The 27,990-nt window shown below is 42.5% G+C and overlaps 1 protein-coding gene across 3 annotated transcripts in view; it reads left to right on the top strand.

Annotated features, from left to right (window-relative positions):
- The first annotated feature begins 23,417 nt into the window (after positions 1-23,417).
- RGS3 (regulator of G protein signaling 3) overlaps positions 23,418-27,990 on the top strand; it is a 134,940-nt gene continuing 130,367 nt past the window's right edge. Inside the window, exon 1 of one of the 3 annotated variants that reach the window (XM_055271380.2) lies at positions 23,418-23,670. In XM_055271380.2, the coding sequence (XP_055127355.1) occupies positions 23,592-23,670 (79 nt within the window). In that variant the 5' untranslated portion in view covers positions 23,418-23,591. The remainder of the gene's footprint in view (positions 23,671-27,990) is intronic. The other 2 variants (XM_055271385.2, XM_055271382.2) reach the window with 2 other exon arrangements.

Here is a 27,990-nt window from a genome sequence, read left to right as displayed (position 1 = left end):
AATATCCCTCTATGTACTGTTTTACCTGTATCCTGTAAGTTTTGATATGTCTTCATTTTCATTTACTTCAAAGTATTTTCTCTTTTCCCTTTTGATATTTTTAAAAAATCCATTGGTCTTTTAAGAGTGTGTTGTTTAATTTCCATATACTTAAGAGTTTCCCAAATTTCTCTGTTCTATGACTTACATCTGTATCTGAGGAAATCTCTGAGCCAAAGTCCTGGTGGTGGGTGTGGGAACAATGATGTGCTTCTTCCTGAGTGACACCCCCATGTTAGATTCTGAGTGCTTGGTAGATGGGAGAGGTAGCAGTCACCGGTCTTCTTGGCTTGCCTCTCAGTGTGAAACTCCGCCCATGAACTGGGGCAAACTCAATCAGAGCCCTGGTATTTTCAATGGTACCTAACCCAAGGTAGAGCCTATTTCCACAAGTGGAGGTTGGATTTATACCAGCTGTACTCACCTGGAACTTTGCCTGCAGCAACAAGTAGTGGGAAAGGATGAGAAATGCTGACATCCCATCCCTCCTGGGAAGATAGCTGAGAGGAGAGGCAGCCCTGTGTTCTAGGCTGAAGCAGCCTGAAGTATAGTTTTTGCCTCGCTGAATTGAGGGTGGGAGGACAGAGAGGGCATGGGTCTTGGTTCACATACCTCAGATTCTTGTAATTCTGAGTTTTTGTAGATTTTTCTTGAACAAATATTTATTCATTTGTGGTATGCCCTTAGGGCCATTTCCAGAGTCTTTAAATGTTTGTTTTTGTTTTGTTTTGTTTCGTTTTTTAAACAATTCTCACTAGTTTTACTGGAGAGCAGACCTTGGAGGTCCTCAGTGTCACACTGAAAGCGGAACTCTGGCTTGGGCCTGAGAGTGACCCAGGCCCAAACCTCTATTTATTTATTTATTTAATTATACTTTAAGTTCTGGGGTACATGTGCAGAACGTGCAGGTTTGTTACGTAGGTATACATGTGCCATGGTGGTTTGCTGCACTCATCAACCTGTCAACTACATTAGGTATTTCTCCTAATGCTATCCTTCCCCTAGCCCCCCGTCCCCTCACAGGCCCCAGTGTGTGATGTTCCCTTCCCTGTGTCCATGTGTTCTCATTGTTCAACTCCCACTTATGAGTGAGAACATGCGGTGTTTAGTTTTCTGTTCTTGTGTTAGTTTGCTGAGAATGATGGTTTCCAGCTTCATCCATGTCCCTGCAAAGGACATGAACTTATCCTTTTTTATGGCTGCATAGTATTCCATGGTGTATATGTGCCATATTTTCTTTATCCAGTCTATCATCAATGGGCATTTGGGTTGGTTCCAAGTCTTTGCTATTGTTAACAGTGCTGCAATAAACATACGTGCCCATGTGTCTTTATAGTAGAATGATTTATAATCCTTTGAGTATATACCCAGTAATGGAATTGCTGGGTCAAATGGTATTTCTGGTTCTAGATCCTTGAGGAATCACCATTCTGTCTTCCACAATGGTTGAACTAATTTACACTCCTACCAACAGTGCAAAAGCATTCCTATTTCTCCGCATCCTCTCCAGCATCTGTTGTTTCCTGACTTTTTAATGATCACCATTCTAACTGGCCTAGATGGTATCTCATTGTGGTTTTGATTTGCATTTCTCTAGTGACCAGTTATGATGAGCTTTTTTTTATATGTTTGTTGGCTGCATGAATGTCTTCTTTTGAGATGTGGCTGTTCATATCCTTCGCCCTTCTTTTTGATGGGATTGTTTTTTTTTTTTCTTGTAAATTTGTTTCAGTTCTTTGTAGATTCTGGATATTAGCCCTTTGTCAGATGGATAGATTGCAAAAATTTTCTCCCATTCTGTAGATTGCCTGTTCACTCTGATGATCGTTTATTTTGCGTGCAGAAGCTCTTTAGTTTAATTAGATCCCATTTGTCAATTTTGGCTTCTGTTGCCATTGCTTTTAGTGTTTTAGTCATGAAGTCTTTGCCCATGTCTGTGTCCTAAATGATATTGCCTAGGTTTTCTTCTAGGGTTTTTATGGTGTTAGGTCTTATGTTTAAGTCTTTAATCCATCTTGAGTTAATTTTTGTATAAGGTGTAAGAAAGCAGTCCAGTTTCAGTTTTCTGCATATGGCTAGCCAGTTTTCTCAACACCGTTTATTAAATAGGGAATCCTTTCCCCATTGCTTGTTTTTGTCAGATTTGTCAAAGATCAGATGGTTGTAGATACGTGGTGTTATTTCTGAGACCTCTGTTCTGTTCCATTGGTCTATATATCTGTTTTGGTACCAGTACCATGCTGTTTTGGTTACTGTAGCCTTGTAGTATAGTTCGAAGTCAGGTAGTATGATGCTTCCAGCTTTGTTCTTTTTGCTTAGGATATAAACAGAACCAATGACAAAAACCACATGATTATCTCAATAGATGCAGAAAACGCCTTCAACAAAATTCAACACCCCTTCATTCTAAAAACTCACAATAAACTAGGTATTAATGGAACATATCTCAAAATAATAAGAGCTATTTATGACAAACCCACAGCCGATATCATACTGAATGGGGAGAAACTGGAAGCAATCCCTTGGAAAACTAGCAGAAGACAAAGGTGCCCTCTTTCACCACTCCTATTCAACATAGTATTGGAAGTTCTGGCCAGGGTAATCAGGCAAGAGAAAGAAATAAACGGTATTCAAATAGGAAGAAAGAAGTCAAATTGTCTCTGTTTGCAGATGACATGATTGTATATATAGAAAACCCCATTGTGTCAGCCCCAAATCTCCTTAAGCTGATAAGCAACTTCAGCAAAGTCTCAGGATACAAAATCAATGTGCAAAAATCACAAGAATTCCTCTCAGCAATAATAGACAAACAGAGAGCCAAATCATGAGTGAACTCCCATTCACGATTGCTACAAAGAGAATTAAATACCTAAGTATAAAACTTACAAGGGATGTGAAAGACCTCTTCAAGGAGAACTACAAACCACTGCTCAAGGGAATAAAAGAGGACACAAACAAATGGAAAAACATTCCATGCTCATGGATAGGAAGAATCAATGTCGTGAAAATGGCCATACTGCCCAAAGTAATTTATAGATTCAATGCTATCCCCATAAAGCTACCATTAACTCTCTTCACAGAATTAGAAAAAACTGCTTTAAATTTCATATGGAACCAAAAAAGAGCCCGCATAGCCAAGACAATCCTGCGATCTTTTTCTAAAGAGAAACCTCTCACTCATCAATTATTTGGTTCTCCTAAGTACAGTTCATACAGGAAAGACAGATTAAATGTTCAACTGCTTCAAAACATTGTCTTCAAACAGGCCAAATTAGAAAGCTAAATTTGCTGCCTACTTGGGCCTCCTCTTTTCCAAGCCAAATCGAAAGTATATGACATCATTTGTGTTACTGGACTGAGCTATACTTAGCTGAATCTTCATAGGGAGAGGAATCAACAAGGTGTTATTGGGCTGTTTCCCTGAAAATAATTGTTTCTTGAATGTACGTTACATTGCAGAATGACTTATGTGGGCTGAGTTTAAAAAATTTACAATTTTCTTTCTTTTTTTTTTGAGGTGGTGTCTCACTCTGTTGCCTAGGCTTGAGTGTAGTGGTGCCATCTTGGCTCACTGCAACCTCCGCCTCCTGGGTTCAAGTGATTCTCCTGTCTCAGCCTCCCGAGTAGCTGGGATTACAGGGTGCTCGCCACCACACCCGGCTAATTTTTATATTTTTAGTAGAGACAGGGTTTCGCCATTTTGGCCAGTCTGGTCTCGAACTCCTGACCTCAGGTGATTTGCTTGCCTTGGCCTCCCAAAGTGCTGGGATTATAGGCATGAGCCACCGTGCCTGGCCTACAATTTTCTTCACTTCTTATTAGCCTACCCTCAGACCTGTCCACTGGAGCAAACCCAATTTCTAATGGTCAGTGGTGGGGATGAGGACAAGGCAGGGTTTGCCTTCCATTTGCTTATTTTATCTAAAGACTTAGGCAGAGAAGAGAAGGTATAACTATTTTATATCTAATTCAACTACTTTGTTGGTGAAGCAACTCTCAGAAATTGGAACATTCTTTTAAGTCCTGTTGATGAGTACACAGTTACTTTTTGAATCCTGGCGGATTTTGAGTGAGAAGGTATGCACTATCTGAATACTGGCTTTTGTGTCTATTTTCAAAGGGAGATAAAACACTTGCAGACTGAAACTTGTTTTACCTTTCACATAGCAATCCCTCAAATTTAGACGATCACAAACAGAACCCCGGGAAATATAATCTCCAAACCATGTTAGTTTTCAAGGTACTTTACACTCACTATTTCAGTTGGTTCTTTGGCCAACTACGTAGATAGATGTGGACTGTATCCAGTTGATAAATTAGGCTCAGAATACAGGACTGATGAGAGCCCATTTGGGGTCTTTGAGTGAATTAGAAAAAGACACCCTTTAAAACACTTTACTATCATCTGTTGAAAATTAACTCAATGACTATACAAATCTAAGATGGTTATAATATGAGCAGCACCCCTAGAGTTGGTCCACGACCTTCACAACAGACCTAGTGGCCCTGCTGGAGAGGCCAAAAGTCAAAGGTGAGCAAGTAAAGGGGCCTGGGCTTAGAACCTTGGCTCAGCCTGTCCTCATCCACTGTATCCTGACACCTCTCCGACTCCTTCTCTTTAATGTACAACTGAGACTGGGATACGCTTAGACTGAAAGGAAGGACACGGCCATGTGGAAAAGAATTGACTGAAGGGGAGGAGTACTCATGAACCCCTTGCTTCAGCCTCCCAATGTTCTGAGAGTGGAGGAGCCAGGTAACTGCTGCTAACTGCCATTTCCCTACCATCTAGGCCTAAGGAAGCAGAAGTAAGACTTAATTAATAGCCAGGATTGCTTGGAGATTCACTTTACTTATTTAAACCCACAAGAAGACTTAAGATTTAGCCTGTTGGAATATGGTTCTAAGAGGCTTATATTCCCAAGAAACTAGTCCTTAGTTTCTTTTGTTCTTTGCTACTTTGTGATCCCTGTAGAGACAGGCCATTTGCTTTGGGTTACCATAATTTTCTTTTCTTTTTTTTGTTTTTTGAGACAGAATTTTGCTCTTGTTGCCCAGGCTGGAGTGCAATGGCGCGATCTCGGCTCGCCAAAACCTCCACCTCCCGGGTTCAAGCGATTCTCCTGCCTCAGCCTCCCGTGTAGCTGGGAATTACAGGTGCTCACCACCATGCCTGGCTAATTTTTGTATTTTTAGTAGAGACGGGGTTTCTCCGTGTTGGTCAGGCTGGTCTCGAACTCTGACCCCAGGTGGTCCGCCCACCTCAGCCTCCCAAAGTGCTGGGATTACAGGTGTGAGCCACTGCTCCCAGCCTGGGTTACCATAATTTTCTAAGCACACTTCCTAGTGACACCTGGCCCAGTTTGACACCTATGTAGAAGCAATAGTCAATGAAAGCATCTTGAGACATTCTAGGCCCGTACTCAGAGCCAGCTGGACTTTGTTTTGGTATTGGTCCCAACCTCTGGGGTGACATACACTGTTCTTCATTGATTTTGTTTTTGTATGTTCTGAGACAGAATCTCCCCCTGTTGCCCAGGCTGGAGTGCAGTGGCGCAATCTCTGCTCATTGCAACCTCCGCTGCCTGGGTTCAAGCGATTCTCATGCCTCAGCCTCCTGAGTCGCTGGGTTTACAGGCATGTGCCACCAAGCCCAGCTAATTTTTGTATTTTTAGTAGAGACAGGGTTTCTCCATGTTGGGCAGGTTGGCCTCGAACTCCTGGCCTCAAGTAATTCACCCACCTTGAGCTCCCAAAATTCCGGGATTACAGGCGTGACCAACCGTGCCCAGAATGTTTTTGAATTATAGAAAGCCCGTTGGGTTTGGTGAGAGGGAGCGAGGGTTTCATCCATGATACAGTGACACTTAAAAAATCAGTTTATTCAAATGCACCTAAAGGAATTGCTTGATAAATTAAGGACAGTAATACCTCTGGCCTTAGATAGAAATGATTAGAAGGTCCTTCTTAGATAGAGGAATCTGGGAAGGAATTTCTAAATTTTCTCTTTCCATTGACATAAGGTACCAGGGTATGAAATTCATTTGTCCTTGTATATATGCATTTATTTAACAGATATTGGGTATATAATACATATTAGAGAATCATCCCCTAGATTATCTTGATAGAGAGGAAAAGTTCTGGAGAAATGGTAGAGAGTCATTCCCAGAAATATAGCTTTGTAAGAAAATTTTCCTGGATCAATTGGTAAAGTTTTTTGGAACCACTAGGTGGTGATATTACATTATGAAAATGACATGCTTTCCTTGACACCTTTCAAATAACTCCAGGCCTCTGGTAATTTCTGAGGCCAGTGTCTCCACAACCAAAGAAATGTCTTAATGAGTAAATGAAGAAAAACACATTCCGTCATTTATATATATAAATTTACATATGTAAATTTAAATGCTCCAGGGGACTAGTAGTTCCTCGAGAGAAGGGTCTGTGCCTGTTGTTTTCATGGTTACAACCCCAGGTGATAGCCCTGGCGTGTAGGAAGCTCTTGATCAATGCTTGATGAATGAATCCATCTCTGAACAATTTTGATGACCATTGAAAGGACCATTCCAGGAGTGTGGCAAAAAAGGTGGCACATGTCCAAAAGGCCTAGGATTTTGGGAAGTTAGGAGCTATTGATGATCCTGACAGATTATCAGTTGGGCAGAGACTCAGGAAGGCAGTATTTGGAAGGGCAGAAATATCAAAAGTGATCCGAGGCACTTATAATTCTTTGTATCCCCTAAGCTTACCTTGGCCAGATTTCATCTGTTAAAAAACACAGGTAGGGGCTGGGCACGGTGGCTCACGCCTGTAATCCCAGCACTTTGGAAGGCCGAGGTGGGCAGATCACGAGGTCAGGAGATCGAGACCATCCTGGCTAACACAGTGAAACCCTGTCTCTACTAAAAATACAGAAAAATTAGCTGGGTGTGGTGGCACGTGCCTGTAGTCCTAGCTACTCGGGAGGCTGAGGCAGAAGAATCGTTTGAACCCAGGAGGTGGAGGTTGCAGTGAGCCAAGATTGCACCACTGCACTCCAGCCTGGGCAACAGAGCAAGACTCTGTCTCAAAAAAAAAAAAAAAAAATACAGGGAGGGTGTAAACCAATAAATTCTGAGATATATATATATATATATACATATATACATATATGTGTATATATATATATATATATATATAGGCAAGGGTTGAAGATAAATAAGGTAGCAATGTCTACTTTATATTTTTGGCCTTAACTATGCCAATATAATTAGAATTCCCTATATTTAAAATGGTTCCTTTTACTTATTGAATATATATGTATAAAAGTTTTTGGGGGTCTATATTACTTCTTGGGATGGCTTTGCCTTAGAAGGAATCTTCAAAAATCATTTTTAAAAAACTATTCTCTGCCTCTCATTCGTTGTTTTATTTGCTCATTCATTTATTTGCTATAAATTCATTCATTCCTCAAATATTTATTGAGCACCTATTATGTACAAAGCAGTGGTCAAGTTTGTGTGATCATCTTTGACCTTTTCTTTTTATGGCCCATCTGAATTCAGTTAATTAGCAAGTCATATTAGGTGCAGCATCCAAATCTATCCATTTCTCTCTGCTTTTTCTGCTATTACCCTAGTCCAGGACTCTGTCGTCTTGCATCTGGGTTATTGCATTACCCCTAGTCTTTTTTTTTTTTTTTTTTTTTAGACAGGGTCCCGCTCTGTTGCCCAGGCTGCCAGGTTGGAGTGCAGTGGTGCAATCACGGCTCACTGCAGCCTCGACCTCCTGGATTCAAGCTATTCCCCCATCTCAGCCTCACGAGTAGCTGGGATTACATGTGTGTGCCACCATGCCCAGCTATTTTTTATATTTTTTGTAGAGATGGGGTTTTGTCATGTTGCCCAGGCTGATCTCAAACTCCTGGGCTCAAGCCATCCTCCTACCTCAACCTCCCAAAGTACTGGGATTATAGGGATGAGCCACCATACCAAGCCTAACCCCTGATCTTTACCCCGATCATTTTACATCCATTCTTCCATCTTTCCACCATGTGAATATCATGATACATCTTTCCTTAAAACTCTCCTTTCCCCTTAGGATCAAGCCTAACCTCTTTCACTTGGTTTACAAGCCTCACAAGGCAGGGCTATGACCTGGCTTCTCTCCCCCCAGCCCCATTGCCACTCACTCTCACCTTGTTCTATGTGCTCCAGCCAAGACTTTTTTCTTTAGGTTCTTCTAATGAACCATGTCCTCTCTTACGTTCTGACTTTTTTTTTTTTTGGTACTTTTTCTTCGACTTCTTCTTCCCCCTTCTGCCTGGCTATTTTCTACTCATTCTTTAGGTCTCAGCTTACATATGACTTATTTGGGAATAAGCTTTTTCTGACCACTGTCAAGATGAGGTTCTCCTCTTTCACTTTTTCTCTCATAGCCACTATTGGGGTTCACAGCTTGTCTGTTGCCACCCTCTACTGCCAGACTGACTTCTGCGAGTGGCAGAGCTCTCTCTGTCTTCACCGTATAAATATCCAGCACCTCACTGAGTGCCTGGCCCACTGTAAGTGCTTAATAATAATGTTGAATAAGTGAATAAATGAAAATATATATAACGTGTCTTCTTTCTTCAGTGTACTTATAATCCAGCAGTGTGAGGTAAGTGGTACAAAGAAAGAACTACAGTGATGAGAAGAAGGAGAGGTCACTTTGGATATTACCATTTAAGGCTGGGTTGGGTTTTGGCAAGTGAAGATGTTTGTGGAGGTGGCGTTTGAAGTGGAGGGAAGTGACATAGGTGGGAAAAGTTTGGGGAGCAGGCAAGGAGCATAGTGTCCCTATCTCAGAAGAGTAGGAGTGGGACTGAAGACAGCTTGTGACTAGATTGTGCAGGGCCTCAACTCTGATAGCCAATGGGGAGAGATTGATGGCTTTTGAATCAGGGAGTGATAGCACTAAATCAATGCCTTAGAAAATGCTAATCTAATGGCAGAGTGAAACATGAATTGGAGAGAGACCAGTAAGACCAGTTAGGAGGCTATCATAGAAATCAAGATGGGAGATGATCAGGGCCTGAATTATGTAGATGTCAATAAGAATGGAGACAAAGGGATACTATGCAAAGGAAGAATGAACCAGAACATGGAAACCAGAAAGGAAGAGTGAGGGAAAGGGAGGAGTGAGGTGCTTTATTATTGGAAATGTGAAGTCAAGGGGAAGAACCAATTTAAGGAAAGATAGAGATCATTAATCAAACCTTTACAATGAAATTGTGGTTATATATACATTTTACTTATGAAAATTCTATCAATGTGTGGGGTTAAAACGAAAGCCCAAGTGGGAGGGAGTGACAAAGAAGATGTACTACAACTAATGGGAGCTGTTCCAGCTCTTCCACTCTGAAAATACGTCCCAGAGGGAGTGTGAGATGGGGAAGGTCAAGTTGCTGTTCCTCATTTTATGTCAACCATGTGTATTTTATGGTTGACATAGGGATTATTTAAGGATAACTGTGGTTATTCATGATTTATGTCTTATATCCTGATTTTAGAACCAAATTCCCAAGCCAGATTTTGCTTTTTATTTATTTATTTTTAATTTTATTTTTTAAAACAGAGTCTCACTCTGTTGCCCAGGCTGGAGTGCAATGGCTCAATTTTGGCTCACTGCAACCTCTGCCTCCCAGGTTCAAGTGATTCTCCTGCCTCAGCCTCCGGAGTAGCTGGGACTACAGGCGCCCACCCCCACTCTTGGCTAATTTTTTTGTATTTTTAGTAGAGACGGGGTTTCACCATGTTGGCCAGGCTGGTCTCGAACTCCTGACCGCAGGTGATCTGCCCACCTCGGCCTCCCAAAGTGCTGGGATTATAGGCATGAGCCACCGTGCCTGGCCAGATTTTGCTTTTTATTTTTATTTTATTTATTTTTACTTTTTTGAGACAGAGTCTCGCTCTGTTGCCCAGGCTGGAGTGCAGTGCCGCGATCTCGGCTCACTGCAACCTCCGCCTCCTGGGTTCAAGTGATTTTCCTGCCTCAGCCTCCTGAGTAGTTGGGACTACAGGCACATGCCACCATGCCAGCTAAATTTTTTTTGTATTTTTAGTAGAGACGGGGTTTCACCATATTAGCCAGAATGGTCTCGATCTCCTGACCTCGTGATCTACCCCCCTTGTCCTCCCAAAATGCTGGGATTACAGGCGTTAGCCACCGTGCCTGGCCAGATTTTGCTTTTTAAAGCATGTGCCAGGCCCCAGGATGGGCAGTAGGCAGATACTAAGACAACACATGTCAGTCACTGCATTGGAGCTGCTCACAGTCTAGTTGGGTAGAAAGATATGGAAGCAGACAATGAGCACTACAGTCTAGGTGAGCAGTCAGAGAGAAGGGTGGAGGCAGAGGGAAAGGAGACTGGTGGCTGGTGTGTCAAGGCAGAGGTGGTGCTGGGCCCTGGGAATGGAGAGAGATCTAGGAGTCATTAGAACAGGTGAGCGTAGCAATAGGTGTGCATGAGCTCTCAGAGGGAAAGAATATTGAGGAGGGAAGAGGACTAAAGGCCACAGCCAGGAACACACAAGAAGGTAAGCAGAGTCAGAAAATAGAAGAGTTGTCAGAGAAGCAGCAGGAAAACTCAGGCAAGGGGGATGAGGACTGTGAATAGGCAAGTGGTCTGCATAATGAGGAAGACAATGGTGACTGCTGAGTGAAGTTTCAGCAGTGTGGCGAGGGCAAAAAAAGGGGTCCCCAGGCTGGGCATGGTGGCTCATGCCTGTAATCCCAGCACTTTGGGAGGCCGAGGCAGGCAGATCACGAGGTCAGGAGTTTGAGACCAGCCTGACCAATATGGTGAAAGCCCGTCTCTACTAAAAATACAAAAATTAGCAGGGCGTGGTGGCGTGGGCCTGTAATCCCAGCTACTCAGGAGGCTGAGGCAGAGGAATTGCTTGAACCTGGGAGGTGGAGCTTGCAGTGAGCTGAGATCACACCACTGCACTCCAGCCTGGGTGACAATGCGAGACTCCATCTCAAAAAAAAAAAAAAAAAAAAAAAGGCGGGAGCGGTCCTTGAATGATTGGAAAGAATCTGGAAGCAAAGGGAATACATGCCACTTCTCTAAGTTCCAGCTCCAGTACAACTAACTTAGATATGTCCTCTAGTTTCCAATCAGATTTCCCTGGAGACAGTTTGGGATCCCTGGATGCCATGACCTCTGCCCCTGTTTCTTCACAGTATGGTCTGCTATGTCCAGTGGAAGGGCACTTCACCATCACAGTACATGGATCCAGAAACAGACTTTACTCTACTTAAGCCTTATATTCAAACCTGAGTGCGATCCAGCTGATCGCAACTGTGGTTGTTGCATTTTAGACTACACATATCTATATTATTTTCTTCCATAAGTAGCATCCATATTCCCACATTACTGCAATTGCTAACTTACTAATAGCTTCCCTCGAGTTTGCTTCTTGCAATTATGTAATCAGAAGGCAACATATGCAATTTATTACAGGATGCAGGGAGCTCTGGGTGTTTTTTTTTTAAGTCAGTGGTTCCTATCCTAGTTATACTGTTCTTTTAAACAGATTTAAATAATAAGAAAAACTCTTTTATATATACCCATGTAGTTAGCATTTCCAGTGTTCTCTTTATTCCTTTGTGTAGATCCAGACTTCCATATGGTACCATTTTCCTGCAACTTGAAAGACTTTAACATTTCTTGTAGCGCATGTTTGCAGATGATGAATTCAGTCAGCTTTTGTAAGTCTGAGAAAAATATTTTGCCTTCATTTTTGGAAGATATTTTTTGCTGGGTAAAGAATTCTGTTTTTCTTCTTCTTCTTTTTATTTTATTTTTCTTAAGAGTCAGGGGCTCACTCTGTTGCCCAGGCTGGAGTGCAATAGTGTGATCATAGCTCACTGCAGCCTCAAATTCCTGGGCTCAAGCAATCCTCCCACCTCAGCCTCCCGAGTAGCTAGAACTACAGCCATGCACCACCGTTATCTGGTTACTTTTTAAATCTTTTTTGTAGAGATGGGTCTTGCTATTATTTATATACCCAGGCTAGCCTCAAGCCATCCTTAAACTATCCCCTCACCTCGGCCTCCCAACATGCTGGGATTACAGGCGTGAGCCACTGCACTCAAAGACTGTTTTTTTTATTTCAATACATTAAAGATATTGCTTCCCTGTCTTTTGTCCATAGTTTCTGATGAGAAGTCTGATGTCATTCTTATTTTTGCTCCTCTGTATGTAATGTGTAGTTTATTTTTTTTTTCTGGCTGCTTTTAAGATTTTATCTTTTTCACTAGTTTTAAGCAATTTGATCATGATATACTTTTAGGTTTCTTCACATTTCTTCTGCTCAGAGTTAGGACCTTGGATTTGTGGGGTTTATAGTTTTCATCAAACTTGGAAAAAGCCCAACCAATGTTTCTTTAAATATATTTTCTGTCCCCTACTTTCTTCTGGGATTCCAGTTATTATACATATCTATTCCAGTTAATAATATGTATCTATTAGGCTGCTTGAAGTTGTTCCATAGCTCACTGATGATCCATTTATTCATTTATTTTGGTCTTCTTTGTGTTTAATTTTGGGTGGTTGCTACTGCTGTGTCTTCGAGTTCACCGATTTTTTTTTGTGCAATGTCTAACCCACTGTTAACCCACCTTTTGTGTTTCTTATCTCAGGCATTATATTTTTCACCTCTAGTTGTTCAATTGGGTCTTCATATATATATATATAGATTTATATATAATGTATACATATATAATATACAAGATAATATATATAATATAAGATGATATATAATATATAATATATATTATATATTATATTATATATAATATATAATATATATTATATTATATATAATATATATTATATATTATATTATATATAATATATAATATATATTATATTATATATAATATATAAGTATACATTATATAGATTTATATATAATTTATAAAATATAATATATAAATATATTTTATATAGATTTACATGTAAAATATATTTATATATTTTATATTTATATATAAATTTACATATAAAATATATTTATTATATTATATATTATATATAATATACTCATTATATAATGATTATAGAATATAATAAATATATATATCTTCCATGTCTTTACTTCACATACTCTTTTTTTATTTTTAAACAGGGTCTTGCTCTGTCACCCAGGCTGTGATCATAGCTCACTGCAACCTCGAACTCCTGAGTTCAAGCCATCCTCTCATGTAGCTAGGACCACAGTCATGTGCCACTATGCCCAGCTAATTTTAAAAGTTTTTATAAAGATGGGGTCTAGGTTGCTCAGGCTAGTCTCAGACTCCTGGCCTCAAGCCATCCTCCTGCCTCAGCTGCTCAATGTCCTAGGATTACAGGTGTGAGCCACCACACCTGGCCTACTTAACATGTCATTTCTGGGTTGGTTTCTATTGATTTTCTCCTTATTATGGGTCATTTTTTTTTCTGCTTCTTTGCCATACCTATTGACTTTTTATTAGATACCAGATGTAACAAATTTTACCTTTTTGGGTTCTAGATATTTTTATATTCTTACAAGTATTCTTGAGCTTGTTCTGGGATGCAGTTAAGTTACTTAGAAACAGTTTGACCCTAGCTGGGTGTGGTGCATGCCTGTAATCCCAGCACTTTGGGAGGCTGAGGTGGGTGGATCACTCTAGGTCAGGAGTTTGAGACCAGCCTGGCCAACATGGTGAAACCCTGTCTCTACTAAAAATACAAAACTTAGCCAGATGTGGTGGTGCACACCTGTAGTCCCAGCTACTTAGCAGGCTGAGGCATAAGAATCACTTGAACCTGGGAGGTGGAGGTTGCAGTGAGCTGAGATCTTGCTACTGCACTCCAGCCTGGGTGACAGACCGAGACAGTCTCAAAAAAAAAAAAAAACAAAAAACCAAAATCAAAAACAGTTTTGATCCTTTTGGGTCTTGCTTTTAAACCTTTTTTTTTTTTTTTAGATGGACAAGTGCAGCATTTAATCTAGGGTTGATTATTCCCCATGACTGAGGCAAGACACTTCTGAGTATTCTATCTAATACCTCCTAAGGAATTAAAAGGTCTTTCTACTCTGGTTAATGAGCTTAAGAACTATTCCTGGCCCTGTGTGAGCTTTAAAGATTGTTCCCTGTAATTCTTTGGTGGTTCTTTCCTCAGCCTTGGGATACTTTCCTCACACCCATGAGCTCATTGGCACTTAGCTGAAGTTGTGAGTGGGGACCCTCTGGAGATCTCTAGGGCCCTCTCTTTGTGTGACTGTCTCCTCTCTGGTACTCTGCCTTGGAACTCTAGCTGCCTTGGCCTCCCGAACTTCGCAGTTCAGGGATTTGGAGTTGGCCTGAGTTTCCTGTCCCTTTTGGAAAGTCTCTCCCGGGAATAAGCTGGGCTGATCACAGGGCACAGCTTGTCTGTTTTCTGTTTCAGGGATCACTGTCCTTTGTTGCCTGATGTACAATATCTTAAAAACCATTGTTTCATATATTTTGTCCAGTCTCTTAGTTGTTTCAGGTGAAGGGAAAATCCAGTTCCTGTTATTCCATCTTGGCTAGAAACAGAAGTCTATATTGTTTTTTAATTTTGAAAAACTGAAGGCCTCTGGAATGTAGGATTATGCCAGGCCAAGTTGCTCATTATCAGGCCAGGAAAAGCAGCTCTTGAAGAGGCTGAAAGGGCTTCCAGCCTAACTGCAAGGGCGCTGAGTCATTCTAGCAGAGATGGGGCACTCTGCTTTTCTGGCTCTTATCAAGTCTTTAGCTTTTATCTTTGGACTCAACTTACTAGTTCACATTCCTTTGGTGGTGAAGGTTTGGTCTCTTCCACTTTGAAGCAGTATCTCTCAGCTTACACTTGAAATCTTGAATCTTTTACTTGGTTCTCTTTAGTCCCTGTTTGTGTATTTAGGTCACTAGAGGCTTCTACATCTGGGGCAAATTAAAGTTCCTCAGTGGTATTTACAGTAACCAGCATCTGTTCCTGTAGAGAACAATTAACCCAAAGATACTACCTTGTTCTACCTTGAAGATGAATTGCAGAAACACTTTTAAAAGGAAAATCCTTCATTTCAAGGGTGAATAAAATACCACTTAATAAAGCATTCCAGCTGGTTAAATTTAGGACATGAAAAAAAACCTGACCCAAGAATATCGTCTGGCTTTGAGCCCAGGGTGTTTTTCCTTTTAGAGTAAATTTGGTACCTTTTCATTCATGTGAAGTTGTTGCCCCCCAGCATTTTATTCCGGGATGAAAGGTCAACAGGGACTGTCTTGCTGCTAAATCTAATGGACACTTCTCAGTTATTAACCTACTGGACCTCTTAACAATATTTGACACTGTTGACTATTATTTCCTTCTTAATACATCCTCTGACTTTTCCTTCCCCTTTCTGGCCTTTCTTCCTCTGCCTGTTTTTTCAGTTGGTACTATTCTTGGTTCTGTCCTGAGCTTTCTCACATTAAACATTCCCTGTGGGCTGTCTTATGCATGCCCATGGCCTCACAGGGAATTCCTAAATCTGTATTTCTAGCCTAAGTATTTTTTGCTGAGCTTCAGACCATTATGTTCAACTGTTCACTTGACATCTTCACTTGGATGGCACGTGGATCACCCAACCTTAGCAGGCTCACAGTTGAACTCATCCATTCTCCTTTCAGTTCAGCCCTGCCTCCCATGTTCTTCATCTCTGTAAAGGGCACTTCTAAACAATTTCTCAAGCCAGAATTCCTTGCATTCCATCTTCTACTCAATCACCATGGCCTGTTGATTCTATCTCTTTCCATCCCTACTGCCACTTCACTAGTTTGGTCATTGTCATCTTTTACCTGGATGACTAGAAAAGACTTCTAAGAGCAATTTTTGCTTCCTACCCTCATGTCATGCAACCTCCACCTCTAACCAATTCGTTTTTGTTTTTTTTTTTTTCATATTCTAGCCAGAGCAATCTTTCTAAAATGTGAATTAAAGGCTGTTGGGAACTTGCTTAAAATATTTGACAACTGCTCTATGCTGTTAAAATAAAGCCCAAACTCCTTATAATAAAATATGAAGTGCTGTATGATTTTTTTTTGTTTTTTGAGACAGAGTTTCTCTTTTCTCTTCCAGGCTGGAGTACAATGCGGTGATCTCAGCTCACTGCAACCTCTGCCTCCTGGGTTCAAGCCATTCTCCTGCTTCAGCCTCCCGAGTAGCTGGGATTACAGGCATGCGCCACCACACTGGCTAATTTTATATTTTTAGTAGAGATGGGATTTCACCATGTTGGCCAGGCTGGTCTCGAACTCCTGAACTCAGGTGATCCACCCGCCTCGGCCTCCCAAACTGCTGGGATTACAGGCGTGAGTCACCACGCCTGGCCGAGGCCCTGTATGATTTGGCCCCTGTTTACCTTCTTGCATATTACTGATTCCCTCACATTCTAAGTTCCCTGCCACGTTTCCCATTGTTCAGTTCCTCAAACGTACAACGCCCCCTCTCACTTTCTGGCCTTTACATGTTTTGTTCTTTCTGCCTGTAACCCTTCCTTCCTCTCCTATACCTGGCTAAATCATCCTGCAGGTGATTTTCTTTGGACAGTCTTCCTTGACCTCCTTTATCATCTTAGTCTGCCTAGCTCCCCAGATTAAGTGAAATGTTGTTCTGTGCTTCCAGAGGTTGCTGTGTGTCCTCTATTGTAATGCTCACCCAATTTCCCACTTGACTATAAACTCCATCTTGTTCACTGCTATATGTATCCCCAGTGCTCAGTTATAAGGCTCAGCTCCATAGGTGCTTAGCAAACACTTGCTGAATTGAACTTTAATGTGTCAGTAGCCACAGAAGTCTCAGTCCTGCTAGACTGTAGCCTTGCCACTCTGAGCAAGAGGACTGCTGGGAGAGATGGTATTCTATAATGGTTCTCTTGCTGGGAGCTGGATTTTTGTTTCCCCACTGTTTATCTACTAGTTTAGCAACCTGATGCAGTTAACAACTCTGCATCTTAGTTGCTTCATATATGAATACAAATGCTTGAACTTTCTGAAAGCAAATGGTGTCACCAGATTTTTTTTCTTTTTCATTTCCTTGGTTACTAGAAAACCCAGGTAGTTTCTGAGGCAAATTCTATAAGACCTTCAAGAAACAGATGATGCCAATGCAATTTTGGCTATTTCAGAACCTAGGAAAAAAATGAAGATTTGTCAGCGCTAGGTAGGAAGCTAGACAAAGACAAAAACCAAATAAGGTTAGAAACAGGAAACTACAGACAAAACGTCAAAGGTAAAAATCTTTACATAGACCAATTTGACTGATGACTATAGATGTAAAAATACTAATAAAATATTAGCAAATCAAATCCCACAGTGTATGCATGATCAAGTTGGCATTGATCTCAGAAATGCAAAATGGTTCAAATTTTCCATATTACTCATTGCAAAATTTGCAAATTTGTACAACCAGTTTGCAATGCTTTTCTCTTATAATTTAAAATATCTTCGTATCTTGGCTTTCTTTCTCTTTCCTAAAGCTGCTTATTTGTAGTTTTCTTTTTTATGCATTAGTCAATTATATTTCCTTTCTTGTACAATGCTTATTCATGTTCTTTGGTAAATCTGTCTTTTTCTTCTTGGCTTATAAGATTTCTTTGTACATATTTGCCGTATATTTTATAAATATTTTAAATTCTTTTTTTTTTTTTTTTTTGAGGTGGCATTTCACTCTTGTTGCCCAGGCTGGAGTGTACCAATGCAATCTCGGCTCACTGCTACCTCTCCCTCCTGGGTTCAAGTGATTCTCCTGCCTCAGCCTCCTGAGTAGCTGGGATTGCAGGTGCCCGCCACCATGCGTGGCAAATTTTTGTATTTTCAGTAGAGACGGGGTTTCACCATGTCGCTCAGGCTGGTCTTGAACTCCTGACCTCAAGCGATCCGCCTGCCTTGGCCTCCCAAAGTCCTGGGATTACAGGCGTGAGCCACTGTGCCTGGCCAAATTAATTTTTTTAGTTAAAAACATTTTACATTTTTCTGGCCATAGAAAAGTCTTTAACTTTAAAAATTTTTACCTAACCATTTGAAAATGTAAAATGCATCCTTAGCTCACCTGCTGTACAAAAACAGGCAGCCAGCCAGATTTGGTTGGTAGGCCATAGTTTGCCAACCCCTGCCCTAATATGTTCACTAAATTTGAACCATCTTTGCATTTCTAGGATAAATACCAACTTGATCATGAATATATGGCTGGATTTGATTTGCTTATATTTTATTAGCATTTTTACATTTATATTCATCAGTCAGATTGGGCTATGTAGAAATTTCAAACTAGTTGTGGGGTATAGATATATTCTATTTAGCCTACATAATATTTTAAAACATTTTGAATGAGTTGTTTATATTAAAAAATTGGGAAATATTACATGAATTATTTAAGATTGCTGGCTTTTCTTTAAAAGAAAGTGACAAAACTGGGAGAATGTTGGCCTAGTTTTGCCACATTTTAATAGATCTGCTCTATTGTATATTTTCTTTCTTTTTTCTTTTTTTGTAACAGAGTCTTGCTCTGTTGTCCAGCTGGAGCACAGTGGCATGATCTTGGCCCACTGCAACCTCTGCCTCCCGGGTTCAAGTGATTCTCATGCCTCAGTCTCCCGAGTAGCTGGGACTACAGGCGTGTGCCACCACACCTGACTATCTTTTGTATTTTTAGCAGACATGGGTTTCACCATATTGATCAGGCTGGTCTTGAACTCCTGACCTCAGGTGATCCATCCATCTCGGCCTCCCAAAGTGTTGGGATGACAGTCGTGAGCCACCACATCCAGCCTCTATTGTATATTAACTTCTATTCTAACTTTTATCTTTTACCTTTGGTCTATAGTTTTCTGTTTCTAACCTTACTTGGTTTTTGTCTTTGTCTAGCTTTCTACCTAGCGCTGACATATCTTTGTTTTTTCCTATGTTCTGAAAATTAAAATTACATTAGCATCATCTGTTTCTTGAAGATCTTATAGAATTAGCCTCTTAAAACTATCTGGATTTTCTATAATTTTGTCGAATAGAGTTTTGTTTTTTATTTTATCTATAGTTAGTCATCTATTAAAAATTTCAAACTCTTGTATCAATTTTACTAATTCTTTCTAGAAAATCATCCAGTTCCTTTCAGATTTTCAAATTTATACAATAAGGTTGCAATGGTTTTCTCTTATAATTTAAAATATTAGCCAGCATGGTGGTTCACGCCTGTAATCCTAGCACTTTGGGAGGCCAAGGTGTATGGTTCACTTGAAGTCAGGAGTTCGAAATCATCCTGGCCAACATGGCGAAACCCTGTCTCTACTAAAAATACAAAAATTAGCCAGGCATGGTGGCGCGCGTCTGCAGTTCCAGCTACTTGGGAGGCTGAGGTATGAGAATCGCTTGAACCTGGGAGTGAGCTGAGATTGTGCCATTGCAATCCAGCCTGGGTGACAGAGTGAGATTCTGTTTCAAAAAAAATTAAAAAAGGCCGGTCTCGTGGCTCACACCTGTAGTCCCAGCACTTTGGGAGGCTGAGGTGGGCAGATCACCTGAGGTCAGGATTTTGAAACCAGTCTGGCTAACATGGTAAAACCACGTTTCTACTAAAAATACAGAAAATTAGCCGGGCATGGTGGTGCACGCCTGTAATCTCAGCTACTCTGAAGGCTGAGGCAGGAGAATCGCGTGAACCTGGGGAGGCGGAGGTTGCAGTGAGCAGAGATCGCACCATTGCACTCCAGCCTGGACAACAAGAGCGAAACTCTGTCTCAAAAGAAAAAAAAAAAAATCACCTGTATATCTTGGCTTTCTCTTCCCTAAACTTGCTTATTTCTGGTTTTCTGTATACATTTTGCCAGAGGTCTATTTTACTGAACTTTTCAGAGACAAGGCTTTGGTCTTATTGTTGAAGTCTATTTTTTTGAGAATAAATTTCATCTTTAACCTTCTTTCCTTTTAAAATTTTCTTCTGGTCGGGCGCAGTGGCTCACGCCTGTAATCCCAGCACTTTGGGAGACCAAGATGGGCAGATCACAAGGTCAGGAGATCGAGACCATCCTGGCTAACAGGTGAAACCCCGCCTCTACTAAAAATACAAAAATTAGCCAGGCATGTTGGCACGTGTCTGTAGTCCCAGCTACTCCGGGGGCTGAGACAGGAGAATGGCATGGACCCGGGAGGTGGAGCTTGCAGTGAGCTGAGATTGTACCACTGCACTCCAGACTGAGTGACAGAGTGAGACTCCATCTCAAACAAAAAAAATTTGTTTTCTTCTGAATTAGCTTATTCCTCTTCTAACTTTTTGAAATGAATTTTCAGTTAAAACACTTTAAATCTTTGTTATTTTCTAAATAAATTATCCCCTTGAACTTCCTACTCTATTCCATTGATCTGTCTTTTCTTTCTTGTTTTACATTATTTAACACCATTTAACATCTGGTAGTCCAAATTCCCTTTATTATTATTTTTCTAAGTTTTCTTGGTTATTATTGGGCTAGATGATATCTTAAAGTCACTAAGATTCTTTGAGAGTTATTGTGAAAATGCACCCAAATAAATCCATTTAGTCCCTTCTTTTCAAACTCAAGTATTCTTTATTCTTCCAGATATAATCAGTCTTTAAAAATGCCTAAAATCATTGCTTGATACTTTATTAAGTGCTTCACATCAATCTGTGTATATGAATATGGTATATATGTAGTGTATGTGTTTTCTGTCCATGTGTCTGTGTGATGTGTGTGCTTATATATATGCATAGGATGCGTATATAATGTGTGGGGTGTGTTTGTATGTGTATGTGAGGTGTGTATGTAGTGTGTTTATGTATGTGTATATGTGCATATGATGTGACTGTGTGTGTACATGGGATATGTTAAGGTATGTGTATGTATGTGCGCAGAGTGTATGATTGTTATCATGTGTGTGGTATGTTCATGTATGTGTGGAGTGTGTGTGGACATGTGTGAGGCGGAAGAGCCCCAGGGGGTGCTAGAATGGTCAGGACATGTGAGAAAACCATGCTTGGTCAGACTCTCCTGCCTCCTTGGGGAAAGCAGGGCCATGATCATGAGCCTTTCTGGATGTTGCTTGTGGACAGCAGTGTGGGTTAATAGGGCCAGTCTCTCCTGAAGTGCCCTGCCCAAGCTCCCACTCACCTCTCTCCTCCATCTCTTGAGGAAAGGGTGACAGACCTGTCCTTTTAGGAAAAGGAAGCGTCCAGCACGCTACTAAGTAAAGAAGCCTTACTGGTGGTGGTGAAGGTGATATCACCAGAGGGGCCAGCTCAGGATCAGGCTGGCCTTGCAATCTTCCAACTGAATATGTTAGCTGCAGAGTGGGGCAGGAGTCAGGAGGGGACCTACAAAGCAGTGGGATCTTTGTTCCCATTACCGGGTGTAAGTGCCCAGTGTGGGCCTTGGTCTTTTCTCTCCTAGGTCACATTCAGACAGCACACCTCTGCCCAATTCTCCTTCTGGATCTCACTGTCCTGAGTGTTGCACCTGCAGGTTGCTCACAGCCTCTGGAGCCCAAGATAGTCTCCCCTTTGGGAGGAGGCGCTACAGTAGTCCCTGGCAAAGTTGTGAAGAGGTGACTATCATCTCAGGCACATCACCTTCCCTTTCCCTGTGGGCCTTCCTTTGCTCTGTTTCCTGAACACCATGCTTTCTAGTTCCTCCTGGGAGTGAACACACCTTGCGTGGGGCATCTTCAGGCCATGGCTAACTCATGCTCCCATCTTGCTCCTGCAGGTCTGCCACGTCTCTGCGCTCAGTGTCCTGCTATATCTTGTGGCTTGAGCCCGAGTTCGCCCATATTCCCTGGCTGGATAGAGTGGCTGAGCCCTGATATCGCTCTGCCCAGAAGAGATGAGTGGACTCAAACTTCTCCAGCCAGGAAGAGGATCATGCATGCCAAAGTCCAGGGTGCAGGTAAGTCCATCTGTCACTGGCTTGAGGCTAGGAGAGTGGACCTACTCTTGTTAAAGGCAGTGTTCACCGTGTGTGTGTGTAACCGGGGTTGGAGGGGGAGAGCGGGGTGGTGGGGGGTGCGGTAAAGAGCAGGGCGGGACTTCACGAAGTGCCAGGATTCGAACAATCCTATGGCATTTATGTGACTTATCACCAGTTTGCTGATTCAGGGCTTCTTCTCCAGTTTCTCCTCCTCACTGGTGGCCACCTGACCCTGTGGCGTTTGCTCCCTCCACCTGCTGTTGGCCACGGGGCAGATGTAGAGGCCAGGGAAGAATAGGAGAATGGCGTTTGGGGCAGATCGGGCTGGGTTCAAATTTCAGCTCTGCCTATTCCTAGCTCTGCAAACCTTGGGCATGTCACCTGTCTTCTCTGCCTGAGGTTCAGATTTCTTCCTGGTAAATTGGGGCTAATACTTATTAGACTTACTGTGAAGATTAACTGAGATGATGTGTGTGAATTGCCCAGCTCAGCTTCTGGCATCAGGTACTCAACACGTAACTCTTCTCTCCACTTTCTCTCTTGCATCTCCCCATCTTGTTTTTGAATGGATCACCGAACCACAAATATCCACTTGGCGATGAAGTCTGGGGAACAGGGACAAATACCAACACTTCTCATTTTTAGATTTACACGAGACTAACAGCTTTCCTTCCCACAGTGGCAACAGTCAGAGATTTGCAGAGCAGATGTCTTGGTGTGAAACTGCTACCGGGAGGTGTCCTGTAAATGTTTGCCGACAAAGCAGCAAAGCAGGGTTTGACCTTCCAGCTCTGCCTCCCCGCACCAGGCTGGGGGATTCACCCACCCCACTCCGTTTCCTGTGCGTTCCTCTTTCTCAGAGGCTGTGGGCCTGTCCTGCTGTCCGATGGCATCAGGCTGTGGGACGGGGGGCCATCAGGTTGGTTGGAGCAAGCTGCTCCCATATGGACCTGTGTCAGGCAGCACTTGTTCAAGAGGAGGCTCAAAAGAGTGATCCAGGACTCAGGATTTGGGAAGGGGATGCAGCTTGGTTGGGGGCGACCTGCCCAAGCGCAGAGAACACTTTTCCGTACTTCACTGCCCTGGGCCATCGGGTGTTCCTTTGCTTTTGCTTGGATCTAATGATTATAGGTCTGAGCTTCAAAGCAGGTAATAAACCCGACTAATTGCTGGTCTGGGAGAGCTGGACGAGGAGGCCAAGCCTGCCCAGAGTGGGCACCCCGGACTGGGGCTTCTCGTGGGACTGGCCCTTCCAACCGGGAGCGTGGTGCTGGGGCCGGATGCCCCGGGGTGGCCGCACCGTCCTGCCGGCTCTTTGGGTGGTTGCCCTCGCTGCTCAGCGCGGGTCAGCGACGCCGCCTCCCCCACCCCGGCCCAGCTGTGCTCCGGCAGGTGGAACTCTCCCCATTCAAACCCGCGCGGGCCAATCAGGGCCGGGCGCGCCCGGGCCGTTCCAACGCGCGGGGCAGCCCTGCCTCCCGCTCGCGCTCCTCCCGCCCTGGAGACTCTGGCGCAGGGGGCGGTGAGCCTGCTGCCTTAGTTACTGGGGAGCAACACAGCCGCCTCGGGTTGCAGGCGCTCCTGTCCGGGTCGCAGTGGGACGCCATGGAGCGCTCCCTGCACCGCGTCTCCCTCGGGAGCCGGCGTGCCCACCCGGACTTGTCCTTCTACCTCACCACCTTTGGTAAGTGCCCGCTGGGGCTGGCGGCAGGGGCTGCTTCACCCTGCTCCCAGAGCCCAGAAACGCAGCCCCTCGTGGTGACAGGGGAGGCTGGGAGCAGGTGCTCTTTCTATGGAGGGGCACCTTCTCTGGTCCCTTTCTCCTGTGACTGCCCAGGAGGGGCTCAGGGCACAGGCTCAGTCCAAGCAAGCTGCTGGACACCACCTGCTGCCCGGCCATGGGTGCCAACTGCAGTTGGTTCTGCCTCACTTGGCTGGAATAATCACACTGTAGTTAATCTTTCAGAGACCTGGGTTGTCACCACTGAGTTTCTCATTAGCAAGCAGCTCAGGTTAAATCAAGGTCTTGTTATAGCAACTGGTGATCTCATTTACGCTTTCCTTTGGCTCAGGGAGCAGACAGGTGCTGGGCCCTTTGGCCCTGCTGCCTTGCTGGGAGGCTGCAATCTGACTTTGTTGGGTGTCTGAGCCACAGTGGAGATGGGAGAATTCTCTCCTCCAAGACAGAACAATCCCTTAGGAGGGTCCCAGGGCTGCCTCAGGGTTTGAGGTGGAAAGAAATGAACAGTAGGCTTCACTCCCAAGCCCCTAGGTAGCAGACTGAGTTCCCCCAAATAACAGCTGGGCGGCAGCTGCCCAAAGGCCTGGGCAAACCTGGCCTTCCGGGTAGCCATAGTAAAGGTAACAACCCTACCCTAGAGGGTAACCCTTCATTTCCTCACTGGTCCTGCAACTCTCTGTGGGGAGGGGTTATTTTTCCTCTGTGAAGACTTGAAACCAAGAGATCGTCCATGAGCCAGTGGCAGAGTTTGTAGCTGAGCTCAAGCCTTCCAGAGATGACCCGTCCAGTGTATTTTTGTTTGAACTTGCATACAATTTCCTTCTAAAGGTTGGGGCTGTTACTGAAACATAACTGGACTTTGCCTAGCTTTCAGAGAAAGAGTGCCCAAGGAATTTGGTCCCTCCCTGGGGTTCCTGGCTCTTCTGCTCTCAGGCTTACTCCTGCCCAACATATTTGGTTTTCCACAACCTGCTTTTTTTCCTTAGGGGTAGAGGGAATGATGGAAGAGCAGTGGCTTGGCCTCTGGAAATTGCCTGATGTCTGGCAGCCGGAATTCACTGGTCTAGTTGGTGGACGATAAAGGGCAATTAACTAGCCATCATTTGTTGAGCACTTACCATTGCCATTCCTTATGCCAAGTGTTTTACCTGCATTATCTCACTTAATGCCCCAGCCTAGGAGGCAATTCCTGCTAACCCCATTGGGATGCAGGGATCTATGAGACAAGGGTGGTTTCCAGGATGATCTGTATTGGCTGGGGTAGGAGTGGTCAGGAGAGGGTGTCAGAGAACTGTGAGGCCTCTTAACTTAGCTGTGTCCTGATTAAAAAGTAAAAATATGTTTGCCTTTTTCCTCCTTATTATCATGGTTGCATGTGTTTACTGCTGAAAACTTAGTCAAAAGAAGAAAGTGAAAATCACTTGTAATCTGACTTCCCAGGGAGACCACTGTTAACTTTCTGATTTATATCCTCCCATGCTTATTTCCACACCTATTTCTGTGTGTGTGTGTGTGTGCGTGTGTGTATTTAGGGGTCAAATTTCAACACAATTGAGATCAAAGTTTGTATGGACAATTTTGTAACCCATATGTTTTCCTTAGTGGCCTGATGTGAGTATTTCCTTGTATCGGTCCATGTTCTTCTATTGGATTAATCTCCCTGCCAGATCTGAAGTGGGGAGGGTTCAGGCCCAGCAGGGAGTGGATCTTCCTGCCCAGCCATGGCCTCAGGGCTGGGTCCATTGGGTATCAGGGAAGGTTGCTGCTTGAACAAGGGACTGTGACCTGAGTGTACAGGAGGCAGGCAGGAGCCTGGGTGGTATGGGAAGCCACCCGCTCTTATTTGTGCAGGCTCCTCTCACATCTCTCTGAGGATGCTCCTGAGAGCATTTGAGAAATTCTCTCCTGTTTCCTGCACTGGCTGTTTCCCTGGGTGCCATTTGTCGTGGTGCCCCTCTTTCAGGCTGCTGATTTTCTTTATCCACTGTGATCTTCGCTGATTTGCTTATGAGCAAAGATTCCTATCAGTGGTTTCCAAACCTGGCCAAATATCAGAAGCATGTGGGAAGCATGTCAAAAATACACAGATTCCTAGAATCTTCTTCTGGAGACTCTGGTTTAATAGGTCTGGGGTAGAGCCTGAGAATATGAACACTTAAGAAGCCACAGAGCGTTCAGACTGTCATCCAGGTTTGGAAGCTATGGATTCAGAGTCAGTTTTGGTAGCAATCGGGACCACTTTTACTGTGAAGGTTTTGGCTAAGTTTTTCTCAGTTCACTGGCCTTTCCTTAGCATAGTAGGTAGCCCCTGCCCTTCTACAGTAAGCTTTGCCTTGGTAGAACCAGATGAAGATGTTGCTTAGCTGGTAGTTTCCTGAGCACAGACATGTAAAGGGAGCATAATCATCTATGGAAATATAAAGAGACAAAACTGTTTTGATCAGAATTCCCTTTGGGGAGAGTACTGCATGATATATGTATTTGTTTGTACACATGAACACAACCCCTTGTCCCCAAAAAGGAGTATGTTCAAGTGACATTAATTGAAGGACACTGCCTTCTGAGGAGGTGGCCTTACTTCAAGGGAAGGGAGTAGGCAAGCTGAGGCTAGGACCCAACTACTCTAGAGGGATTATTTTTCTTTATTGTGAAAACTGATGTAATTTGAAGTCATTATAGGTATACATAATATTTTTCTCCAGGATTATATATTTTATTTTGATTAGGATATTTGCTGATTTTTCTTGTAACAGCTTTATTGAGATATAATTCAGATATATACAATTCACTCATTTAAACCATACAATTCACTGGTTTTTAGTATATTCACAGAGATGTGTAACTATTATCACAATTTTAGAACATTTTCATTCCCTCAAAAAGAGACATTATGCTCTTTAGCTTGTACCATCCTCCCTTGTCCCAAACCCTAAGCAATTACTAATTTATTCTCTGTCTGTAGATTTGCCTATTCTGGACATTTCATATAAATGGAATCATATTTTTTTTGTGACTGACTTCTTTCACTTAGCATAATGTTTTCAAGTTTAACCCATGTTGTAGCAGATATCAGTACTCCATTCATTTTTATGGCTGAATAGTATTCATTGTATGGATATACCATATTTTTAAAATTTATTCACCTGGTGATAAATATTTTGGTTGTTTCTCCCTTTTGACTGTTATGAATAATACTGCTATGAACATTTGTGAACAAGTTTTTGTGTGGACAAATATTTTCATTTCTCTTCATATACACACAGTGTATACCTAGGAGTAGATTTGCTGAGTCCTATGGTAACTCTGTTGAACTATTTAGGGAACTACCAAACTCTTTTCCAGCGTAGGTGTATCATTTTATGTTCCCATCAGCAGTGTATGTGGGTTTTGGTTTTTCCACATCCTTACCAACACTTATTATTATCTGACTTTTTAATTCTACCTATCCTAGTGGGTATGAATTGATACTCATTATAGTTTCGATTTGCATTTTCCTGATGACTCGTGATGTTGAACATTTTTTCATGTGCTCATTATTTATATATCTTCTTTGGAGAAGAATGTATTCAGATCTTTTGTTCATTTTAAAATTGGGCTTTTTGTCTTGTTATTATTGAGTTGTAAGATTTCTTTATATATTCTAGATGCAAGCTCCTTAACAGATATGTGATTTGCAAATATTTTCTCTAAATCTGTGAGTTTTTTCACTTTCTTGATAGTGCTCATTGAATCTCAAACTTTTTTTTGGGATGGGGTCTTGCTCTGTTGCCCAGGCTGGAGTGCAGTGGCATGATCATGGCTCCCCTTTGACCATGCAGCCTTGACCTCCTGTGCCCAAGTGATCCTCCCACTTCAGCATCCTGAGTAGCTGGTACTACAGACATGTGCCACCATGCCTGGCTAATTTTTCTTGTGTAAAAAAAACTTTTCGTAGAGATGAGGTTTCCCTATGTTGCCAAGGCTAGTCTTGAACTCAGGGACTCAAGCGATCTCCTGCGTTGGCCTCCCAAAGTGCTGGGATTATAGGCATGAACCACTGTGCCCAGCCAGAACCCCAAACGTTTTTAATTTTGATGAAGTTCAATTTACTTTATCTTTTGTTACTTGTACTTTGTGTTATATCTCAGAATTTACCACCAAATCTAAGGTTCTGTCAGTTACCAAGAGATTTACCTGTATGTTTTCTTCTAAGAGTTTTATAGTTTTGACTCTTATATTTAGATCTTTGATCCACTTTGAGTTAATTTTTGTGTATGGTATGAG

This window comes from Symphalangus syndactylus, chromosome 3 (genome assembly GCF_028878055.3).
Source record: "Symphalangus syndactylus isolate Jambi chromosome 3, NHGRI_mSymSyn1-v2.1_pri, whole genome shotgun sequence".
Lineage (NCBI taxonomy): Eukaryota > Metazoa > Chordata > Mammalia > Primates > Hylobatidae > Symphalangus > Symphalangus syndactylus.
Note: the sequence above shows the minus strand (reverse complement) of the source record. Positions and strands in the feature narration are given on the sequence as shown.